This window comes from Phasianus colchicus, chromosome 7 (assembly GCF_987193195.1).
Source record: "Phasianus colchicus chromosome 7, bPhaCol1.hap1.1, whole genome shotgun sequence".
Classification (NCBI taxonomy): Eukaryota; Metazoa; Chordata; class Aves; order Galliformes; family Phasianidae; genus Phasianus; species Phasianus colchicus.
The window spans coordinates 20593819-20619851 of NC_143442.1; the positions used below are offsets into that span (position 1 = coordinate 20593819).

At 39.4% G+C, this 26033-nt stretch overlaps 1 protein-coding gene across 2 annotated transcripts in view; it reads right to left on the bottom strand.

Annotated features, from left to right (window-relative positions):
- The window catches only part of CHN1 (chimerin 1), an 80033-nt gene that overhangs the window by 45322 nt on the left and 8678 nt on the right, over positions 1–26033 (bottom strand). For both annotated transcript variants that reach the window (XM_031599442.2, XM_090144071.1), the window contains exons 2-5: positions 18741–18779; positions 16444–16499; positions 11376–11407; positions 10170–10283 (exon numbers count right to left, since the gene is read on the bottom strand). In XM_031599442.2, the coding sequence (XP_031455302.1) occupies positions 10170–10283; positions 11376–11407; positions 16444–16499; positions 18741–18779 (241 nt within the window). The remainder of the gene's footprint in view (positions 1–10169; positions 10284–11375; positions 11408–16443; positions 16500–18740; positions 18780–26033) is intronic.

Below are 26033 nucleotides of genomic sequence, written 5' to 3' on the forward strand. Positions count from 1 at the left end.
ATGTCTCCTGATCACGCTGTGTTCATGTGAAGGAAAACAAATTATTCCACAAATCCTTTTTTGGCCAATTCCCTGGTCAAAAAACGCAGATCTTGCACGCTGCCAAAACCTACACAGTTAATCCAGAAGGTCTCTGACTCCTGAGAGTCATAAAAACTTTTGTTTTTATTTATGTTTTATTATTTATTGGCAATATTTCTGAGAACGGCCAGGGAATAATGGAATGTGCCTTCTTCCCAGGGTATCAGAGGAGGAACGTTATCAGCTCCAAAACCCAAAAACCAGCAGTAATTCTCAAAAACGTAAATGCATAAAAGAAATCAAATGCATTAGGAGTTGAAAGTAAAGGTGCTGTTAATAAAAGAGTAGACAAAAAATCCCTACTGCCCAATGAGTCTAGGAAAAGTGGCAGAATACAGACATCTGAGACAATTTTCCTGTGCCATCTGGAAGGGCAGTACTTGCTGGCTGACTACTATAGCTTGATTATCATTAATTAGTTGTAGAGTTATCCCTGAAATCTCATCAGACCCATGGGTTGGATGAACATATGAAAATTTAGATTAACATGGAAAAAAACGTGGCATCCATCAGAAGAGAAAACAAATCCCAGAGCTGGAAACAAAATGTGGCTACTCTATACCAATGCAGACAAAACCTTCAACTCACTTAGGATCAGATAAAATAATTCTAAGCTAGTGCTGTGTCATGATGACAGCCTTTCAACAGACCCTATCAAATGAGGCTGAAGTTTATTTCACTGTTTTGTTTGCCAGATTTCCTTGCCCAAAAAGGAAACAGCAAGTAGCATGGCAAGGAGGACCAGAGCAATGACAATGTCCTGTGGATCCTGAGCCGTGCCACAGACAGCACAAGTGAGAGACAACTGCTCTAGGGTATCAGCAGGAGATAACAGCTGCTGAAAACAATGAACTCTGAAACTGCTATCAGCCCTAGGTACTGTAATAATGTGTTTCATAAATAAACCCAAGGAAATTAAGAGGAAAATCTTTCTTTTGTCTCAACATCTCATTTTTAATAGCTTTAACAGCTGATTCCCACCATCTCAAATCCTGAACAAAGGCCAGCTGATCTATCGATAACCATGTATGCTATTAATGTGCAGTAAGATCATTTAACACGTAGAACCACTCTCAATGCTCCCGATCAGTGATAGATTGCTTGAAAATAACTTGGTTCTGACATGAAACTGCTGGACAGAAGTATTACCTCTTCTTAGTACTGCAGTTGCATGCCCTATTCTGTTTAAGCTTGATAGGACATTTCTGGAATTGCTCTGATGATTCAGTCAGAATCAATACCAATGTTTGGGCAATATTTTACAGCTCTCTCTATCTGGTAAGACCTCGGTGCTTCTTGGGAAAAGAATCACTATGGTTAGTGATTGAGACACATTTGAAATCTATATATACATGGGAAAGGAGCAAAAGCCTGCTGTTTTCTCTTCAAATGAAAGCAGTACTTTAAAAACCTATGCTGATATGCCTGGAAAAAACACCTTTTGGAATTGTTACTAGCAGGAACGTTAGTAACTTTCACAGATTCAGATTAAGCTCATACAGTTATATTCTTTTACAAAACAAAACAACAACAATAAAAAACAACAACAAAAAACCCCACCCTCCCGACTGTTAACGTTACAGTACAACTCCATGGTTCCTGTATTCCTTTCAAGCAGAACTGTGTTTTAATTTTTCTAAGCTTAAGTATCAACTCTTCCCAGTGTCTGCTCTGCAAATTTCAAAACGTGTGTACAAATTTTACATGGCCTGTGCATAACATTCTCATTTTAGGTCATATCAGATGGTCTTTGTCTGACAAATTTAGAAGTAGAACGTCAGGTCTGTAATGGAAATTCCACTGTAATCATTAAAACAGAGAGAGAACTGCCACAGCATAATGCTCAAACATGTTCATTTTTGTTTCATTTGTGGACTTTCTTCCTGAGAAGCTCGTGACCACCTTAATTGAAATGCTTCTACAGATATTCTCATCCTAATAGTAAATTGCTCTTAACTGACCTTACTAAGACAACATGCATATTTGAATTCACTACATCAGGAAAACACGAGAGGAAGACAGAGTGAAAATGAAAGGAATGTCCTTATGATTAAATAGCTTTGCAAGTGCAATTAACTTATTGATACTTATGCCATTCTGCCCCTCTCCATTATCTGCTAGGATGGCTGACTATGGAGAGGGGGAGTGGAGAAACACTGTTCGGTTGTTTCTGTATTGTTTGTTTTCTTTACATATACTTTACAGGATATTATCAAACATCTCAATGTTTATATTAAAAACAAAATAGGATTATTTTTAAAAGTTCTCTCGTGATTAAAAATATCCACAGTAAGATTTCTGTTCCAGAGATTTTGTCAAATCTGATTTGCCTCAAACCACCCAACCTTCCAAGTAGGTTTACTCAACATAATGAAAGGTATTACATTATTTGCTGCTAACTTCAAAGTTGCTTTCTCAATGTACTGTATGGAAAGTAAAAGACGCACAAGTCTAAAATAGCCTTTTTTTCCATCTACAGATTTTAGTGCACGCTGTCCCTGCGCTCACATGAAGAAAGAGGGGGGTTACATGAACTGCAGTGGCAATGGGCCACCAGTATCATAGAGCAGGGCTCTCACGTGCAATATGTGCTGTTGGACATGCCCAGCCTGCAGCGCGTGTGTACAACTGGCACACCAGTGTGCTACACAGATTTGGGCAGAGCCAGAGATCTGTTCTGTGATTTGTCAGGTCATAAGAGCACACAAAGAGAACTGACGGCATGCTGTGATTTGTGACATGACATCTGCATGTAAAACACTTTGTACTAAGAAATATTTTCAGACAAAGTTTAATTTTAATGCATTAGACTAAAATCCATAAACTATACAGGGGAATATATTCAGTGTCTTCTTATTTTCAAAACAGTGTTGTGTTTCTAATGACAAAAATAACTGCTCGATGTGGACAACTCCCCATAATGTCTCATGGGCATCACTATATAAATAAATGATAGAAGAATAGTTTAATTACTATATTGCTACATTTTGCCATCTCTAAGTGTTTAATTGCCTTAGGTTGATGCCCAATCTGCCATTAAAGTGTTTTGTGAATTAACAGTGGGAGAAATTAGATGACAAAAAACTTTGTAAAATAACATGCACAGTAATTTTTTTATTTTAATGGGACAGAGTAACTTTTTTCTAGAATATGATTTCTTCCTTGGCACAAGTGCAGCAGTAGGTAGGCCAGGTTTCCATTTATTCCTGAACAAAAGCTACAATAAAAATTAGCTTGATTCTCTTCCTAGCATCTAAGAAATCAGGCCAAACTATACTAAACTCAGCAAAGTTACATCAAAGTATGTAAGAGGGAGAAGGAAAAGTGGGCCAGATAACAGTTATTCCTGTCGGTTCTTTCAGTGTTTGAATAATTCATAAATGTTTTGATAAAAACAATTATGAGATTAAACAGCAATGTGAGGCTATTGTGTGTTATTTTGAAAACATATTTATAAAGCACCCACAGTACCTACAGCTGAAGGACTTTTTATGCTTATTGATGAGGCACAGGAAAAGAAATTTTTCTCTAAACACAAAGATTTCTAAGTATGTATTTCAAAAGCACACAGAAGAAGAGGCCAACCAAAGGACTAACTTGAAGACGGGTTTCTAACTGTCACTTTCTAAGGGCATTAGAGCAAGAAGGCACTCCAGCAGAGCCTGTCAGTGACAGAAAGGCATGCATCTCTGAAAGGGAAGGAAAAGGGAGGAAGAATAGAGCAATGTATGCTACATATATTCACCTGATTATGCTATACTTGGCTTTTTATTGCTTCAACTCCGATAGAGCTCAGAAGCTTCAGGCCAGGCAGACATTAAGAACAGCACAATAGAGTACGGATTCTTGCTCAGGAGTTCTAATGGAGGTGTCCTGAGAGCTGGGGCACAACTTTCCAATTCTTTGTCTAAGCCATTTTTAAGAGATGGTAGGCTGGTGTACTGAACAGATATGTGAGACAATGTAGGAAAGAAAGTACTGCCTCTAACAAAGAAGTGAGGCATGGAGGATGTAAAAGCCTTGAGCTGAGTGACAGGCAAAACCAAGAAGTGAACTCAGATCTTCTGAGCTCCATGAGAATGCTTCACCACCAGCTCAGTGCTCTCACTGTGCACCAGAATACCAGAAGCTACAGTTGGAGGTGAAGAGCATGGTATAAAAGGTATGAGCTCATGCACTGAACACAGACAGCTTTTGGACAAGTAACAAAGTTTACACTGTTACCAAAGTAGAGAATACTCCTCCAAGAACTTATATGAGCAGGAGAAAGTCTGCGGCGAACCAAACTGCCAAAGATAAGTTAGACACGAGTCAAAAGAAAACGGAGCTGACAACAACAACAGATGGGAAGAGGAGGAATGGAGAACAGGAACACAGCAAGAAGACATGAACCATAAGGAAAAAAGCATTCTAGCCTGTGGGAGGGCCTAGGTAGCCAGTTAATTACTCATTAAGGTTAGTAGCTATTTATTATTATTCAAAATACTTCAGTGAAGGCATTTTAGTAGTGCCCAGCTGGACTTTACATAAGACAGACAACGTGCAGGACAGCTATGTTATTTACTGGGAGCTGAACATCCCACTCTATTGACAGAGTAATAGAGTATATTATTCAGTACAAAATTTTATATAGAAAAATAAACTTATTTTACAGGGAAGATCATTTAAATAGAGGTCCAATTGTTTTATTTCAGAGCATAAAAGTGATATCCAAAATTTATCAGCACGCTGCTCTCCCTGGGGCTAGCTCTAGCTCTTGCTATGTATGCAGCCAACAGGATGACAGCTTTAGTTTCAGTAGAATTTAAGCCTTCATAAAAGAAATATTTGGCTGTTCACAAGAAGAAAAGAAAAGCCCAGCATATCAGCTGGCATACCTGTTATGGTAGCCTATTAAAATAGCTTTAAGCATGAACTCTTTCTTTCATCTTAAAAGAAGCTTCAGATACCTTAGTGGCCAATTTCTGAAACACTCACATGAATTCTGCGCCTATGGAAGTGTGACAGGCTAAGCCTAAGGGAAAAATAAGCCTTTTTCCCTGAGAGCTTCAGCTCACCACCAAGGAAGGAGCACTCTCTTGCTATTTCATGCAGAATAAAGAAAACTGATCAAAATGGGCCAGGCTGAAACACGCATACTCCGCAGGTAAGTTCAGTCATGTTTTGGAGCAATTCTATTTAACTCAGCTGAACTTCAGGCTGCATGCTTATGTGTGTGTGTACGCAGGCACACAGGCAAACATAGTTACCCAGGTATCTCAGCTGGGAATCAAGGGATATTGTGTAAATATTCTAAAAAGGCTTCTAAAAAATGAATTCAACTCTTACTATAGCCAATCATTGTCTGGTGTAGAGCTGCACATTTTTAAAAAATATCCTGAAGTAGAAAGAGGTGCAAAGTTTAGTCTTGAAAAATGTCTTCATGATTTTTTTTTCCCTACCAACTAACATGATGTCAGAACACTGTCACTAAGGTAAAGTGAAAAGATGCAGTCAGCTCTGTGCTGTTCCCTCTCTCAGACTGCTTGTAGATCAGCTTTGGATTCAGGATAAAGCATGACTAAATTTTGCTACATTCATGATGAAAAAATGTAATTCAGCTATTATTACACAGAAAGTTGTTTCAAAATTCTCCTTCCCCAGTTCCACACCTCTGCCCCAGCCTCTAAAAGCTGGCTTTCTAGCAGAACGCAGACACACAGTTCTGACCTTTGCATTCAGGAAACCTTTTGCAAATGTTCAGTTTTAGATGTATTAAGGAATCCCAGGGCTATTAACACATCTTCTGGAAGAGCACAGTATGTACGTCCCAAAAGAGCCCACTGAAAATGAGCACCATTCAGTTATTAAAGTAATTGTCTGCTGAAATTAAAAAGATTCATTTGCACCATTATAATCCAATAGCCTGCCAGTTATGTTGCCTTTTGAAATATCAATGGCTAGTTTCTTAATGCGATTTCATAGTTTAGGAGAGCGGATACATGGATCAATTTCTTGCACAATACATGTAGTTGGTTGACTAAGCTAAGCATTACTAATTTTTGACATTTATTTTGCCTTAAGAATTCTCTTCTGATGCCACATAATCTTGAGTGTGCCCTAGCCCCCAAACACAAAGAAAACATGACTCATAATCACGGCTAACATTATTACCTTTTTTAAAAATCCTGCTGCAGAACCTTATTTCAATTCATTCTCAGTATCGCAACAATAGAATTTGCAGGAAAGGAAACCATGGTAACCAACTAAATGTGCTACAGCAGATATCTGCTCAAAAGAACATGCAGTACCATCACACTTCAACGCCTACCGCTGGTACAATCTCTACCCATTTCCCCTTTATCCTCACCCTAATTATTAAACAAGCTCCCAGCCACAAAAGACTACATTGCAAACCATGTCTTATTGTTACTGTCATTTGCTATAGGTCCTAGCATTAAGCACTGTATTACTGTTTTGCCAATTCTAAAAGCAGATCTAATACCTCCAGGAGTTAATTAGGAATTTTCATTTCCTTTCATCCGTTTGGAACATTTAATTAATATCAAAACATATTTTATATTTGTATAGTCACAGAGACACCCCGATACGTATGGACACACAAACATACCTACAATAATCTACTTACGTTAGTAGTTCTTTTAAAACCCCAGGGATGCAAAAAAATTTCAGTGGCATTCTCTGACTAATTAACTAGCAAATACTGGTGGTTTCTGCTGGGCTTTTAAAAAAAATAAACTAAGAAAAAATGTATTCGTGATTAAGTACAGGCATTAAAGATGGCAGGGTGCTGATCTGATGCTCTCATGTGTGTTTATGTTTCATTCTATTTCATCCAGTGTCTGAACTGATACAATTTCACAGGCCTTCTCAGCCACTGAACATCAATTTTATTTGAAAGATGGCTTTGGATATTTAACCAAACTCACACGCTTAGAAAATGATAATTTAAATGTTTTTTTTTTTTCCTTAACAATATACTCCTGTTCTGTTATAAATTCTGAAAAAAATTGTTTTCTGAAAACAAAAGCTCTTTTGTTTCAAATTTAAACGTAAAAGACACTCAATAAAGTCATGAAGCAAACTAATTGCACAATAATGGATGAACGTAGACAAAAATAGCCCATCAGAAGGTGATCAAAATGCAGCTTCTTATGTAAGCGACAAGCAGATTCTACAGTAATTCACAGACAGCATAACTAACTGAAAAGTTCTTAGGGGTGACAATCACTTGTTCTACCTTATTAAAGAAGAAATATTCCAAACTTTGATTTTGACCTCAGTTAACTGTTCCACAACATCACACTAAGAATATCTGACTGACCTGGCTATGCTTGTAAAAGCAATTAGTTGCCCTGTCCTATATGTGATCATTTCATCTCTGCTAGTCTATGCCTATAGCTCTTGCAGCTCAACAGCTGCAAGGCCTTCAGATTTACTGAAGCTACTTCTATAAAAGCATTAGAGCCTAACACTCCACAGTCAAAAAAATCATTTGAAGAGAAATGAAGAAGGCAGGGAGAACAAAGAAAGAAAACTTCATGGCCCACTTCATTCTGAACAGGATGCACACTTCTGTCCTCCTCGCCTCCAAAAATCACCACAGAGGAAAAGAAAGGCACACAGAAAGATGATAGAGATGATGAGAGGTATGGAACAGCTTCCCTACAAAACCTGAATGTATAGCCTCGGGCTCAATGACCTGTCAAATGAAGAATAATGGGGACGTGACTGGCATAGAAGTAGTAAATGGAGAACATCAAATGTAATTCTGAGATGAAATCTTCAGCTTGCTGATATAATAATAAAGCTATACAACTGGAGAGGGGGGGAGAGGATAAACCCTTTGCAAACAATTAACCAGACCTCTTCTCAGATCTGCACCTTTTATGATGACAAGGTATTCCTTAGAATAAGCTTTAAAAACAAACAAACAAAAAGAAATGCAAAAGATCTGTGTCAGGAATGGGAGCACACCAACAATAATCTTCATTCATCAACTGCATATGCCCTTTAGCTTAGCTGAAGCTACAGCTTCATGTGATTGTCCAAGCTGCTCCAGATTTCAAAAAACCCTTTTTTTCTACCTGTGAATTCTGATTGCCTATAAAGGAGTTATGATTTATGGTGTTAATAGTTTATTCATTATCTTCTAGGAAGATTAAGCTGTTTAACAAGTGGAAATCTTCAATGCAGAGCAGCCAGTGACTATCCCTGAAAGCTGTCCACTCTAACTACAGTCTAGAAGAGAACGAGCCATGAGGATACAGAGAAAACAAGAGAGAGTGGGTGTTTTTCCCATAAGATATAGCTGTCTGTGAGGTGATCTTCTGTAGTAATCACAGTACAAAGATGAGCTAGGATTCATTACTGTCTATCAGATTTGCAGCACAGAGAATGATGCATTCAAAATTACGTTTGGGTACCGATAATAAGGAGTTTTATCCCTATTTCTTGATCTAGTTTCCTTTGTAGTCAAGATTTTATTTTTTCTTTCAATTTAACCATGTTAGAAACTTCAACAATACAGCACAGACCAGATATTGAAGTAGAATAAATAGGATTGAACAGATTAAAAAAAGTAATGTAAAGTCAAGTCAATATCAAATTAACAGGATATTCTCCTTTCGAATTCTGCAAGAGCATGTAACACCTTCACTTCATTTATTAACACTAAACTGAAACATCAGAATGAACTTGAAAATGTTTTACAGTTGAAACTAAGTTGTTAGTTACTGCAGGATTGGAGCACCTCCGCCTCTCTGGCACTGCTGGGTAAACTTATTAAAATAAAGTGAAACCTATTCTGTGGATGTTTCTTTTAGCTTTTTCTAACAGCTGACCAAGTTTTCTTTCCTCTCACATCTTCTCAAGGGTAAAAAAAAAAAAAAAAAAAAAAAAAAAAGGCAGACAGCAAAAAGAAAGTAATAATTACACAGAAGAGATCTTAAAATTAACATGACTCCAGGAAAGACAGAGTAGCATTTAAGCTCTGTCTGAAAAGATCACATTGATTCACAACAGCTAGAAAAGATAAAAATGAAGCTGGAAACCCTAAAGTCAATCAAAGTCTTCTCTCAAACTTCGAAAGGTTTTGCCCATTCATGCCACCCAACTGACAAATTTCCCTTCTGGCCGTGGAAATTACATTCCCAAATTGTTACTGCAGTTAACTAAGCTGCAGCTCTCTCTTCTTTCTGGCAGTATAGTGATACATTCACAAATGATCTGGAATCTTATTAGACAATTACCTCAGTACAACATACTTTTTCCTGAGAAAGAAAACTAACTCGTGATAATCTATTATTTCAGGATATTCTTATTTGAATCATAATCTTATTTTACCCATATAAAGATTTCAGTAACTATCTTCTCTTTCAGTGCTTTTTAATAGAAAGACTTTGATTTAAAACTGTGCTACTAACACTGTTTCCCATTTGACTATTTACGTATAAAACTCAGAGCAGAATAAACACAATTACTTTAAAAGTAATTAAACTATATAAATTTATAACTAATTATTTTTTGTTTCACTGAGAGTATTACTTGATCCACTTGCTAGGATTTTGCAGAGCAAGGAAACAGATCTGCAAACACTGTCAGTTAAGAGAGGTTCAGACAAAAAGACACCTGAATTATAGGCTGTCCCATGCAGGGGTTAGAGAGAACTAACTGCTCTTCAGCAGCAGCTAGCTAGCTAGTAAGTAAACCACAGATTAGACTACTCATGAGACCTCACGAGATGCCTTTTGTTTCTTGACTGCTCTCCTACTGTCTAAATGGGGTCACGCATCTGGAAGGCTAGAGGAGAACAGCAAAATGAAGGAAAATCAGCAGAAACACAACTGCCACAATCTTGGAAGTGCAAACAGAAAAGGACCATTAGCACTTCAGAAGCAGCTAAGGGACTTCAGAAGGCTAAAGATACCAAATCTGTAATTAGAGTAGAAAAGTGCGAGTTCCTAAATGCTTACTGTGATTTTTAAAAAATTAAAAGAATCACAAGGAAGTTTAAGCATTAACGTCAACAACACAGTACAATCTTCTGAATATTTTATACATTTTAAAATGAAATATTAATTACCAACCTTAATGCCAAAGTGTAGGTTCCAGGTTGCCTCTGGCTTTCACGAATGAGATAGCTTCCCTCTGCAACACTTAATAACTGGTCAGCTTCTTCCCTTGAGATCATGCCATGAAATCTAAAGAACAAAAGCATTTTGAAACACACGCTTTTTCACTTTTAAATCACCTCCTCCTCGAAAGACATCAGCCACGATATTTGAAAAACAGAGTAACATAAAAATGATTCCTTTGCAGAAACCTACATCTTAAATTAATCTCCTTTCTGGTTGTATTTCAAATCGTTTTAAATGGTTCAGAAAGGCTTCTCTTTACCTATTAAACAAGCATACCACTTTTATAATTGACAATCATCAATTTAATATGTAGAAAAGAGTCCATTTCCTCCTCTTGGCTTCAGAGGCATGTGATGCAATATTTTACAACATTCAGGAATACTGTGGCAAGTTGCTATAATCCTGGAGATGGCATAATCTTAGTAACTACTAGTTTAAATACCAAGCTAGGCATCTCTTACCAAAACATACATGAATCAGATCTGTTTTCCTTCCCCCTAACCATCTAACCATCTTTACCTTATCAGTCTGAAAACAAATACACATATAAGATATCCACCAATGTTACATTTTTGTTTCAAATCTTCTTTTTCCTGCATGCAAACATCTTTCACAAAAGCCAGTTGGAGAGTGGAGTAAAAAAGAGACAACTCCCTGAAAGTGCAGAAATATATGGCTTTCTCAAGTAACTTATCACTCAATAACATCTACAGCCATCAGAAATAGCAGCTGTAATTTCTGGTAGACAAAATGGTGGTACTGCAATAATAACGTGATGATGAGCAAGACATGCTGCAAGAAAATGGAACAAAAGCTCTCGCTGCAAAAGCAAAATGAGCAGCCTGGCAGAAGTAACAGGGCTGAGGTGCAAATGCAGTGGTTGATGATGATACGGCCAACAAAATGCAACTTTTGACCATGCCAAGGTCTTGCACAGTGACAGCTGGGCAGATGCTGGAGCAAAGCACTGCAAAGTCACCCGCCGCAAGGGAAAGCTGCCTTTGAAGGGCACAATGGCAGGCCCAAGCCTCTGTGCTTCTGTGCAAACCATGCTGAAGAACAGGGTGCCCACTGTAAACACTTTCAGGCTTTCCTGTAAATGTTATCAACCAACACATCATGGAGATAAAGCATGTTGAGATGCATGTTACTTACTCTCTTCCATAATATTTGGGACGGTTCTCCACCTACAAAAAAAAAAAACAGATGGAAACTATAAAGTTTCACATTTACAAATGCATCAACATAATGTCCTCAATAGAATATTATTAATAGGTAGGGACATAACAGTGAAGTATGTATCAAAATCATTGACCATCCCAAGGTTTTCTCTGTGAGAGGAATACAGGAAGTCAAAGGTGGAACTTCAGGAGAGCACTGCACTTCTGAAAGTCTTAACATGGGGTGAGAAGGAACGAGCTGCTTGGGTCATGTCCTCCATGGGTCTCTGTTAACACAAACCAATGGCATTAAGTTTTGCTCATGCAAATTGTCAACAAATGAAATAAAATATTCATTTTGTAGAAATGTACTGTATTAAGGGCACTAGCGTAATGAAGCATCTACAAAACTCTTAAATGTAAGTAGTATCTTCCATCACACAGCTGTTGTTGTCACTGGCAGAGGAAACGAAGCCTCTGTCACACTCAGGGAGGGCAAGTGGCAGATTAAAGGTTCATTACCAAGTGGCTAATTCGCATACTACTCCAAAGAACCGTGATCTACAGCATCACCTAAGAGACCTTAGCATCTCTGATATGTTCTACTGGGTAACACAAGGCAGCCCATTCTACAGAGACCCTACAGTGTGAACGGAAGCACCAGGCAAAGGGTGGCAGAGCCAATTTTCCTGCTAAGTATTTCGGATGAAGCAACTCATTTGCAATCGTTTGGGAAGTTTTTGACAAGAGAGGGACTGAAGACCTCCTTCAAGTAAGCTCAATAATCTAACCTACCAGGTTATCCTTCTCTGTCAAATTTAGAGTAGGGAAATCTTTGGAAAATAAAATTCAACACTTAGTTATACAACCTGAACTACAAGAGTCTAAAACGATCCAGCTACAATAAAATAAAACGTACTCGCAGTAAACTGCCACTCCAGTTTCCTTTTCCCATCTTTCAGAGAACTGCCTATTAAAATTAGCACTCCTTTCCGGTTACCACAGTGGAGTATAAATAAATACTTCAGATGTCCAAAACGTCAAAAAAATACAACCCAATATACAGTCCAGTGACAACTCTTCCGTGCTCCCAGCAAATAAAAAGCTGTTGTGATGGTTTATCATTTTTGTGAAAACATTCAGTCACTGGAAAGATTAAAACGTTCTAAAAATATATTCTTTTCCCCCATAAAAACCAAACAGTGTGATAATTATATTGAAAGGTACAGAAGAGAGATCGGATCAACTCAAAAAAAAAGGAAAAAAATAATCTTACTTTTTTTGGTTAAAATTAGGCTATTTTATTAAAAGGAAGAGTATATGAAATCAGAAAAAAGTGAAATTATTTTGCAGTTACTAAGGTCACCCTCAGAATAATTGCAAATCTAATAGAAACCGTAATGCTGCATTCTGTGAAATTACTTGAAAACATGGATCAGCAGATGACAGAAGCTCACTGAGCCTCTGTGAGCACATGGGGCCATCCGAGCCAGGTTTGCACTTCACTTTGGTGGACTGCGAGTTAGAGAGCAAAATAACTGCTCTGGTTGACATTGAGTCCCTGCTGATCAGTTTTACGAACTGCATAAAAACATCAGTGTAAATGTTGATGTGCAACACAGCCTGCTTTTATAAGACCCTGTGCAACAGGAACCCACTTGGTTCCTGGCCTGGTTTTCTGTGCGTGCCTGTGTGCTTTCTCAATAACTTTTTTACTTATCATAATATTAGCTTTTTGTCACCTAGACTGAATGTGTACATTTAGTTTCTAAGGCAACTCCACCTGAGCTCAGCAGGGGCCTTCTTCACTCCCCACTAGCTGGGCTACACATCCAGAACAGTCCATGTGAACGTATGAAAACAAACAGTTCTTGTAAACCACATTTATCATGACAATTAGCACCGTGCTTCAGCTTTTTACAACACTTCCTGTAGTATCATTGCACCAACTTTACTCGCAGTAAAACAGGCCTAAAAGAAAGCATGGCATTTGCTCTTACTTCTGCTGGAAGCAAGATGCAGCTTTCCTGGGTTTTTGTGTCTGTTTGGACTTTCCAAAGTTCCCATCACACTGTATTTCTGTGTCCTCCAGCTAAGCGTGAGCACTGAGAGCCAACCAGGTCAGCACAAAGCCTTGTGGAGTTGACTTACACTGGGTCAGCAGCAAGCTTAGGGCACAGAACAGAAACGTTCAGTGGGACTGGAACTAAAACCTACATGGAAAAGGGAATATGCTTTGAAATAAAACCAAAGCAGCTGCATTAATTGTGAGATATTTGTCTTCAATTTGCTTACTTGTGCCATTTTCACAAGGCTACGCAGAGATGCTGTTTAACAGCTTGTTTACTACTAGTACCAAATCAGAATGAAGCCTTGTTATCGGGCACGAAAGGGTAGCGATCTTAAGTATCTCCTCCTGTTTGATAATTTTTCATTCCTAATTGTTTAAAATACATCACCAAATGCCTTCAGATGGCAGTTAAGGATGCCCTACATATGCTTGCACGTGCCAACACACACATATGTATATAGAAGATGATATGCACAATAAACAGAAATGCCAGAGAGGTAATACAATATCAACTGGACAAACAGCATTGTATTATTGATGCAAATCTCACATAGAAATCCAACACCCTTGTGATATTACGGAATCACCAACTCTGAAGTTTACAAGCGAACATCACACAGAGTTAACAGGCTTGGCTCTACGGCACATTTACAACAAAAATCCCCAGAAGAAGCACTGCTCTTTCTAGCTCAGCGTAATTCCACTGATCTGCACATTGCTCTGATACAAAACTGGTGCAGCAGCTCAAACTCTCTGTATTTGAGAAGCGTTTCATGTTAAGTAGGTCATTCTGTTGAATGCACCTCTCAGTATCAGCACTTGTACACAACGTGCCTTTGCACCTCAAATAAGAGTGGGATTTCTTTATTTTAAAGTGTGACATTCATTTATTCGTTAACAAGTGCTTTTCCTCTAACCATCAATCTTGCTTTTTTTCAACAAGTGGAATACAGTAACAAGGAGAGCAATTTAGGTGCTAATACCTCACCAAATTACATGTTGTTCCCTCCCACTGACCTCTTTGATGTTCGCTGGACCAAAATTCTCCTCCTAACATTTATGAATTTGTTTATACAGCTGAATAATTCAACCACTTAGGAAAAGACTCTGCTCCCCACTGACTCATGCATGGCTGCTAATAGTAACCCAGCTGAGAAAGAGCAGATCACAACGCTCAACACTAGCAGGAGAGGCTGAGACCACAGAGAAAGGTTAAACATGTTCCTGCTCAGTGAATACATTTCCACATCTAACCTGAAGCAGCTGCAAAAACTGTTCAATGTTTATAATGAAAAACACTTATCTGTGTTGTAATGCATTATTTCAATTTTACCTTCATTAGGTAAAAAATAACCTTCAAAGAGGTGTTTTTTTCCCCCCTGCTGAATGGATACCATAAAGGGAAAAAAAATACTTAATATGTGCTGCTATGCAGCTAAATGTCTGCAACTGACTCATTCTTTCATAGCTCTTTTACTTAGCTCAATTCTTACTGATTTGTAAACCCTGCAGATTTTACTTCTCAGTTTCTACAGCAGTGCTCATGGTACAGACACCGGTTTGCTCAGCAGTTCAAGAGCTCAGATGAAGCTATTCTAAAACACGGAACATCTCCCTTCTTTTTTGTTGCACAAGGAAAGTTTTACACTTTGTTAAAGTTTAACTGGTGCAGTTTTTCAATTTGCCACCTCTGTAATACCTGATAAAATTTTATTTTTATAATTAATGGCATCAAAAGTAAAATGAGAGAATTATAGTGGTCAGTGTGACTTGTATTTGAATAAGCTTTGACCAGATATTTTATATTTGCCTTGCACGACTAAGTCTTGTTTGATCCCGCAAAGAGGCCAAACTGGATCTGAAGGATTTCCATCACCCCAGAGAGAGAAAATATTTGTATGATCAAATACACACACTTACATTTCTGCTTGTTTGCCTGAATTCACCCAGCTGAAGCCTAATAGCATTCTAAGAACACTGTGATGGAGAACGCTGTGTAAAATTTGCTTGTGACTTCTCATCATCCAGGGCTACAATGCTTGTAAAATTAATGCATTCTTTCTTAGAGCTACATCTTGCTTAAGTGCAATCAGCTATTATTATTTTGTTCATAAAAATACAAATCCATTACATTAACAGAAGTCAGGAGTGCTTCCACTAAATTAAATATTTTGTTTCTGTTAAATCTCTACCTTTTATCTTAAAAACTGACAGGCTATTTCATGGAATCACAATTGGGCATTTGAAAAGATGACAGCGAAACGCCTGTTTAATTGTGTGAAGTAATCCTTTTTCTGATCTAAACTGCAAGCTATAAGTGTTCCTGACAGTGCTGTGTCCCTCTGTATTTAATACTATGTCAAAATGACTAACACATTGCAAGGATTAATTTCCTTTCTCTTGGCACATGATAAAAAAGCTTAAGTTTTATTGCAGCAATGTAAGAACTTTCAGTGGTTACGCAGTTATGCTCTGTAATACTGTTCACATGTCAAGCCTAACATTCTGGTATTTTCGTAACTGAAATTAATGCTTCCCAGGTTCCTAACTGAAGCTGCAAGAGAGATGCAGCCACAAGCAGACCCGTGCTGACAGGGTAACTGTACCAGCCACAGCTGCCAGCACCACAGCTCTGAGGAGGCGCGAGTCCACTCCAACAGCATGCACATCCTGCTGGCAATTCAGGGTCTGTGACAACACCCAGCCCCAAGAGCAGGTGTTTGTGTATCACAGCATCTCAGCAGGGCCACTGTTTCTATTTGGATCCTTAGAAGCTGTAGCTCTGCATAGCTTAGCAACTAGTACTGATAAGCCACAAGCACTGAAACTCAAAAAACAGAACGCGAGGAAGCATTACACTTCTGCTTGTTGATTTATCACTCACACCAATCACACTGCCATGTCTCCCGCCAAGTGTTGTTTGGGTTGCACAATATTACATACAGACTCAGAATTGCTGGACTTTATAAACTGAAATGTTAATAATACCTACCTCACAAGTGCAGGTTATCCTTCTAGGATGGGGAGCTTCCTGTTGCAACTGATACACTGAGAGAAGGCAGAAGTTACATTCTGGTTAATACCAAATCACTGTACCTGTTAGGCTTTGTTATTTTCTGTTTAAAAGACGACTTACTGCAAGATTTAATATGAATACACAGGTATCAAAATCGCTTACAAGATGTCAGAAAAGAGCATATTTTTAGCCAAACCAGGATTATTGATTATTTTTACAATTAGTTGCTCAAGCACTAGGGAGTCTCTGGCCAAGCAGATCAGAGAAGGAATTAGGATAAATGCAAACTGAAGTTTATTATATGTGAAATCAGGCAGCTATCACGCTTTTTGCAATGAGTGGACCCTTGCTGGATCACCAGAAATACGGTAACAGACTACAGGAGTCATTCAGAACTCTGCAGAATCAAACCCGATGCTTTTGCCACTACTCAGTGGTGACTTTTCTGATCAAGGGAAAAAACGGCCTTTGCATTTACCAATCTAAAGACATCACAAGCAGGGTAAAGCAGTTAAGGCCTAAACTATGACATACACTTATTAGTAACTTCCAAACTTCTTTCATTTTTATTTTTAATATGAGACTCATTAAGCCAAAATAAATCGTTGGAGCCAGTGGCAACTTTATAGTTTAATATCAGCTGAGCAACTGTCAACTTCTATCATAAAATCAGTTTGGTTTGGTAAGTCACCTGCAAAACAAGGCTGTCAACACCAAATTATTACTTGAATAGGACCAGATCCAATAAAATGGGCATTTGGAATTGTAATGTTTTCAAATTAAATTATCTTTCAATCATTAGTACTAACACCAAGGGCTGACACGTGCTGTCACTTTCTTCAGGTAATAAAACCATACATTACTTTATCCAGTAAGATTTCAGGTCATTACTCTTCTTACTTGATGATGAGGCTTTTCCACTGACAAATAGTGTATTTATGTGCAAAATTACATGAGAATGGAAAAAAAGGCAAACTGCCCAATGATTTGGCAATCATAAGATCAAATGGAAAAATTGACTCCCTTTGTTCCAAACAAAAAAAGCTAATGTTTTCCTCCTGATGTTACTAAAAATCAATCCTAACCATTCTGTATCGGTATTACAAAAATGATTTATGCAACCGATGAAAACCAGCACAGACATATACAAAACAGCAATCTTCATTTCAAGCATAGCATGATCCTTTATTTGCCTAGCACACAGATCCTCTGGCTTCCATTGTAAAAGCCATTTCTGATGGCACTAATCCTTGTCTAGATCCAATTCTAAGAACCAGAGTAAGGTTCTAGAAAAAACAAAACAAAACAAAAACAAAGTGAATATGGGCATCTCTGAATTTCAAAGAAGAGCACAGCAGAATCAACATACTTTGCAGAAATAGGCCAAAAGTCGTGAATTGTTTCCCTCTTTACTTCAAGCAGGTTTGAAAAGGTTTACTGGAAAGAAATTTCTTGTCCCAGAAGACAATACCTTTTCTCATCTTCCAGCCAGAAGCACAGCAGGTAAACTAGTTAAATGACAAAACAAGATGTGCATTTCTTCTCCTCTAATTGATGTATGCACTTCAAACTTCAACATCAGTTTCCCTGCTGCAATTATCGCTAGGGAAGTCAAACAAGCCATTCCCCTTCGTCCATCAGGAGAGAGAAATACAAGCAAACCCCGTGACTGTGCACTTAATTTTGCTCTATGGGAAAGGTTTGCTGCGGTGAACCGAAACAGTGCAGGAGAGGGGGTGTACACATATTCATCTGAGCCTCCTGGCAAGCTACCAGTCAAGCTCTGGTATGAAGAAAGGTTGGAAACTCCTATTCCTGACTGCGGCCTGCAATGAGATGCCCAAACAGGCAGCACTGCGAGGTTCATAGAAGATACAGAAGCTTTTGGTGTCTCTTAAACTTATACTCAGAAGTTACATTTAGAAAGATTAGCACGGTGGAATGGCAAAAGAGACAAACAGGAAAAGAATGCTCACCCACACCCAAAGATCTAGGCTCGCAGGGAAAAACTCCACAAAGGAGGGGTCTCCAGAAAGAGATCCTTCCCCAGTGGCAGTCAGCCCTTAAATAAGGTCTAGAAGAGATGCAGCCAGGCTCCACCTTCACCTGTGCTCCCAGGGCTGACCCAGTCCTTTCCCCAGGTGCTCAATCAGTGCTTCAGGCCTTGACTCAACATACACTCAGATGAAAACAAAAATGAGTCTGTTTCCAAGGCACCTGGCTGAAACTTTTTTAGCTCTGACTTGAAAAAAATAAAAAGTTGAGATACTTACAGTAAGATTTCCAAACAGGTGGTCTGTATTCATCAGTATCTGAAAGAACAACAGCAGTTTTTAATGTTGTGTTAGAAACATTTTAACACAGAAAAAACATCACAGAAGCACTTGCAGTATGAAGATAAATATTGCACCTGGATTCTGTAACTATTTTTAGTAATGAAGTACAGAGCAGCCTGACAGAAGTTCATCCTCTTTACTTAGATAAAATATATGGAAAGGTATTATCCTTAGCCACAAATAAAACCATTTACAAAAAGACAAACATGCAGATCAGGAGCCAAAACATCAGAGGGGACAGGTAGTCCATAGTGTTTTATTATGTACATAAAATCACTGAATGGTTTGGGTTGGGAGGGACCTTTAGGACCACCTAGTGACACTTCCCTCCAGGTGACCAGGTCGCTCAAATGCCCATCCGGCCTGGCCTTGAATGCTTCCAGGGAGGGCGCATCCACAGCCTCCCTGGACAACCTGTTCCAGTGTCTCATCACCTTCACAGTAAAGAATTTCTTCCTAATATACTTTAAGTTCCTTTTTAAACTACAAGAGAAAGATTTTTTCGATCTCAGTTAATACCCTGAAAAATCACCCCTCACCCAACTCACTCCTGTCATCACCTTCTTCCTCTTCTGGACAGCAATTAACTACTCCTAGAATAAAATCCAACAAGGAAGTTCATGTCTTGCAAAAAGAGAGACTTTTCTCCTGTCTCTAAACAAGGGTTACGCGGAAGGAGATATTTTCCATTCTCAGTGTAAGCGGGGTTTTCAAACACAATTCACTGTCCCTTTATCGCTAAGGCAGCATGTGGTCAAAAGCCACTGCCCAGAGCAGTGTGACCTTCAGAAGGCCCTGGAGATGTGCCACCATGCCCTGGGTCCCTGACAACACACCCACAAACACAGAGATCCCCAGCTGCCCATCAGAGATGGAGGATCAGCAGCAACAGATGCAGCGGTGGTCACCCACTCCTACTCTGGTATTTTTAATTAGGGCAATGCAAATCGATTCATTCCAGAAGGGTTGTAATGAGATCCCTTTGTGCTGCAAGGCCACATGGAAAAAAAGGCAAAACATGAAAGTGAAAATAATGGGTTTAGTCCCAGAAGAGGACTCTTATTCCCCTAGCTGCATTCCCTTTTGCTATAGCTTATTTTTGGCAGCATCGGCACCAGTTGCGTTGACAAATAAATAACGTCAGTGAAAGACAACGTTCCGTATTTGTAAAATATGAGCTGACTGTTATGAAAATACAAACATTTTGGCAGCCTAACCTGGATTTGCTCGCACTCAGGCCATGTAATTGCTAGGGTATGGGAAGCAGGACCATAAAACTGAAAAGCAGCATTATTTGTGCCAAACAAAAAACCCCAAACCTTGTTAAAGTCAGACAAGAACAGCAGTAACTTTCATAAAACAAACATGCAACGTTCAAAAATTGAAAGGAATGATTTATGTTATGCAGCTGTGCACAAGTATTTTGTTAGAAAATCCCTCTGTAAGCTCTACTGCCTTACCAGTGTTAGAATACCCCCAGGCCATCCCACATGAAAAAACAAAAGGTCTTTCCTATTGTTATTCAAAAATAAAAGTTATCTGATACAAATACTGCAGCAGCAAGAATAGTGCAGCAACAACAGTGAAGGACAGGGTCTGTAGCGTTCCCTTCCAGGTAAGGGTGTTTTTAGTTCTAAAATCACTCTGCTACACCAATAGCAATGAGTACATGCATTGTATTAGCTGTCAGCTTCCTGTTTTTAAAGACCAGTTGAGGTGGTCCCATCTACCAAGAGCTTGATTTTCAGACAGTGCAGGCCTCTGTGTATGGTACCTTCAATTAGGCATCCAAAGAACCCAGAAAGCACTTTAAGGCATGATTAGTAAAACACAGATGCTGAACCCAAAATACATTTTCTCACTAACACTGCATCACCTTCCAATTAACACAATGAACTCCACAGTGGCAGTTCTCAGATTTCTGTACAGCTCCCATCAGCACGGTATCTCAGCACTGCTAAGCATCTCCATGATAAAGTCAAATAACTTTCTACCAGATACACTGTTCATGTACAGAAACTGCAGTTTTAAACTCAGACTGGTGAAGCTGGCAGGTGCTGGAAGTGAAGAGCCTTCCTAACCTTTAGAAAAGAAAATGTTGGATAACTTCCCACTATCCCAAGCAACAAGACATCTTGAACTCTTCAGGACTTCACTCTGATTAGAAGGGCATGAGGTTTTGTTTTTATATGATTTATCAGAACTTCTTCCAATTCTATGCCTTGAATCCATAATGATCTTTAATCATTTTCCATCCTAGACTAGATCAGAAAAGAAACTGTTTAAAACCTGTACTTTCAAGCTCCTAAATAGATTTGTCATATTATCAATACATATGCATATAGAAAGAAAAGAATAAGAATATCTCAACCTGATTCTGATCTTAAACTGTGATTCTATGATAAACCACTTTAAATCTCAAAGCAAAGGGAATTTATAAGGGTAAGGGGAAATAACACTGAAGGACACAGGAAAATTAATGTACAGTCCTCTACCCTGTAGATCAGTTCTTACTCTTGAACCCACAGCAAAACAAAACCAGCTGCAAAGCGAGTACCTTATTGCAGACCTGTGATGCTGCGGTGTCTCCGGTTTGGGATCCCTGACTGTTTCTGCTGTTCTGCCAGCACTCACTGTGCAGCAGACCCCTCCAAGGCAGAAATACCACGGTGGGACAGGAGCTCTCCCTTCTGCGCCCAGCCTGATCTCCTTGAAGTGTGTAGATTAATGAAAAAGAAAATAAACTATGCAAACCTGTGCAAGAACTACCTCCAATTGAGAAGTGAAAAGCACAGGATGACCGTCAGAAATCTATGCTTGCACCAGAAAAGGCTTTCTGCCAATTGAAAGTCACGCAGCCATTGAGAAGTTCACATACAGACACAAGTACTGTGAGAGCATCTCAGACTTTCCCACAAATTTGACTAACTGTGATATTACAATGCAGCATTTCCCACCATTATTTTTTTCTTACCGGCTGCCATCTTGTCCATTAGATAAATCTGCATAACTTTAGTACTTTCTGAGTGCACGTTTTAATTGCAGATATGAAAACTGTTACTATCGCCTCAAACTGTTTAGACTGCTTGTCTCTGTGTATTCCTTTTATAGAAAGAATAAAAATATTTACCTCTGCTTGAAATGGTTCCTTCTTTCTCCCCACTGAAGACCAGCCAGCCCTAGGGTAGAGCAGCAGCAGCGTAACCATGCATGGTAACCCTATCAAGTAATTTAGGGCTTGCTGTGAGGCTTGCTACAGAGAATTCAGTTTTGTTTTTCTTTTACTGTATGTCATCTCCTGTAGCATGGTGATCTGTAACCTCATGGAAGAGATCAGTTTAATGCTGTCTGGAAGGAAATAACCAGCTATCTGCTGGCACAGCAGAGGTGAGGCCTCAAATGGCAAACCTTGTGGAAGAGGCTGACTCCTCGCCACATGCACAAAACCTCAATGTGATTAGGAGAAGTAAATCTAATTTCATGTTTTCTGAACAGCTCTAGACCCAAGGAATGGTATGTCATAAATATAAAAAGATGCAAGTATAAAACCTTCTTCTGTACGTTACAGTTAGTAAGCACTAACATGTGTTTAAGGATACTAGATCATGCTTTATTTGGCAGCAGTGTGGGTCAAATTTTAACTCCTGGAGAGGTGGATGACAAGCAGCCATGGCCGTTTGCTGACCCTTTACACAGACTCCTCCTTGTGCCCCTGAAAAAACTTCTAGAAAATTCCTCCTCAGCCTCAAAATGTTGCTTATTAGCACCTTCTATATGCCCGAAGGGTTTACTCAACTTACAGAAATAAAGCTGTATAATTTATATTGCTGGTGAGATTCTCAAGCCACAAAAACATCAGAGCTGAACAGAGATTGTCATTTCATCCCTGTTGTCAGAGTGCAAGTGCCAACAGCCTTTCAGAAACAAAAATCAAGCCATCACAAAATGCTTTAAGCAGTAAACGGGCCCTAGCTGTTTGGGCTTTTATGCACTCCAACCAAAATAGAACTCAAACAGCATCAAAGTAATTAAAGGATAAGTACAGCCACCGCCCTAGGCAGCAGTAGTAAAACAGACAGACACAGCACCACAGCTTCAGAGTAGATAGGAGATGCTGGTCTCTGCCCATGCCAGCACCTGGCAGCACAGAGCATTTTGCAGAAACCCCCATATGTGTGCTGTGGCTGGAATGAAATACGCCACGCGTCCTTCGCCACTGCCAGATGAGACCAAAACTTTCTCCACAAAGCCTCTGTCCTACTACCTGTGCTACTAGCAGTCAGTGAACAAAATGGGCTGTGGGCAGAGCCTTGGTGTGAACTGCAAGCCACACAACATGGTGATGGCTGCTGCAGCCAGCCCATGCAGCAGGCAACGGGAACCAAAGGATGCAAAGAGGTTTGCTTCAGCCCAAGCTCAGTGAGCAGCGGAGACAGCTGAGGCCTGCTAACTGCCTCACGTTAAATGCACTCCTAAGAAAGAAGACTTCTCTAGCATGTAGCTCCACTGTGTGAACACGAAAAGAGAAATGTACCTTGGGGTACAGATGGCCTGCACCCAACTGGAACACACAAGGTTTCACAAGCCACAGCAGAACACTCCGGGGCCTGTTGGGGGACAGGATGATTCCTGCAGGGCAGCAGCTATTCTTGGCCTTTTCTCATCACTCCAGAACATATGATACGCTGTTTGACACTCAGCCATGATGACTGACACTTCTAGACTGCTATTGAGTCTTTGATGCTATTTTAATGTTATCCTTGGCAGGATAATTCCTTTGAATTCAGAAAAAAAAAAAGCTTTGAAAACTTTCAAACACGTCACCGCTGTTCTTCAGGCAAGGCACCATTATGTACTGAAGGAGCTGCAGTGCAAACGCTCCAAATAAATCACTGCAAGTTTCCTCCCTGTCCTCGCAAGAAGAAAGCATCCCTTCACAGAGTCAGGAAAGTTGGAAAAGACCACTAAGACCACCCAGTTCAGCCACTGACCCACCCCCACCGTGCCACAAACCCACATCCCCCAGTGGCACACCCACCCTTTTGGGAAAACCTCCATTGCGGTGACTCCACCAGCTCCCCAGGCAGCCCTGAATGGCTGTGGCACAGCACTAAGCCATACTATGACTCTGGCCTAAGAATGTTGTACTGGGACAAAATTTAGTTATTTTCCTTCACCCTTTTGTTTTCACATGTTTTTGCTTATATCTCCAAAAAAGTATAATTAGATTTCTAATTTTACATAAGTAAAAACAATTAAGAGAAAGCAACTGTGAACTGTACCCAAGAAAACTAGAAGGGTTACTTCCAGTCCTCTGATGCAACCAAGCAATGGCTTTGCTTGTGGGAGCACTTTCAACAAGTGAGAGGCCCTAAAAAAGGCTCTGATATCAGCCCTGAAGGGAAGAGAAAAATAAAATAAATCACATCACCATCCCCGTGTCTACAAATGTCTTTTCTGAAGATGATAAATTCAGTGGAGATGCTTTGAATGGGTTAGAATGAGGTATCCACTGAAAATAGCCGGAGTTCAGTGTCGTTTCTCATCAGGTATGCTATTACTGCCTCTATATGAATAATGGGAAAACTTTAATGGGAAATATTTTACCTATCATGGGCACTGCTGCTGCTAAATGGACTTGTCTGCTATGTGATTAGACAAGGCTGCAGCTCATGTGTTTCTATATTTTCTCTGAACTGAAGCAAGGGAAGCAAGTTCTTGTTTTCTCTCCTCTTTGCCACACAAACACAGCGGCATCTGACGACAAGAATGATTATGAATAAAAACTAAGAAAACAAACAAAAAATACTGATTAAAAAATTTACTTTGAAGTTTGTAACAACTGGAATTTTCATGTCTGCAATAGCAAGCAAAGTACGCAGCTCTTGCTGCCCTTTTCTTGACTGTAGTTTAAATGGGGAAAAATGCAGTTCCATGAAAGCAGTTAGCTTCTCTGCTAGGAGAAGTTTCAACATCTCTAAAATTATTTCCCAGTATTATGATATGCATAAAAAACAGGATTCAGAGAGACAAAAAAGATGCCAGGTGCCACCTTGTGGACATTTAACAAACAGAATTTAATTTTATTTTCTGTTTATAGTAGTGTGCCTTCAGACAACAGGCTGCAGGGGATTTCCAGCACCACTACCTGACACAAACTGGGCTCGCTGTGGCTGCTGACAAGGGACCCAACTGGCAGCTGCCTCTGACCCTCTGATGCAGACCACTGTAAGGCTGATGATAGCTCTTTCAACTATCTGTCAAAATAATGCTGTCAAAATCAAATTTGTCATTTCTCCATTTCAGCGAAAAACAGGCCGTCAATTATTTATTTAACCCACTGTGCTAAAGCTGAATGCACTGTCAGCTGCCCCAGGTTGCTGGAACAATGAGATGGGCAGCTCCCTACCATTTCCTATGGGTATGTGAATGGTCTTTTGCTAACAAATCCTGCAAGACCAAAGTTGACAAAAATATACTTTTACTGGATGAATCGTATCTCCTAAATATTGTCCAAATGACTTCTATGTGAGGACAGTAAAGTCTCAGAGCAATTCAAAGTAATGTCAAGCAACATAAACACTGTAATCAAGCTTCCCTAGTGTAAATCCAGATTGGCTTTCATTAGAGATGCCGCTCACTGCTTTGATTGTGGTCAGATGAGTTTGCTTGGAAGTAGGCAGCAATTCATGTCAAAGCTATTGCTCTTACACAGGACTCACTCTAGCCAGAACAAGTCATATCGTAGGAGAACATATTAACTTTCCTATATTTCCCTTCCTATTATTTATTTCCACAATTCCTTCTTTGTCTCCTGTTCTAAAAGATTTCCCTGCACAGGGACCAAGCTCACTTCCCGTCGTTTGTTTTAGTTGTTCCAGACACAAGTACCTGCAAGGGCACCATCACTTTTACCTGAACTTCCAGCCAGTGACAACCTCCTTAACCACAGTCTAAAGGCATTCACAAAAACAAATTCTCGACTCAATTTCTCTAACATATCTTCCAAAGGGTAATTTTGAGTGGAACTTGATTACACAGATATTCTGACCAGTCACCCTAATAGCAAAAAGTCCCAATATGATGTTACAGAAGTGTCTTCTAGCTGTAAATTAATCTCTTCCCCTGAATAAGAAATCTGTCCAGTCAAGGTCATGTAGAGGAGACCCTAAATAAAGGAAGAGCTTTCAGGCACTTCTGAAATACAATCCCTCCATCAACTGCATAATG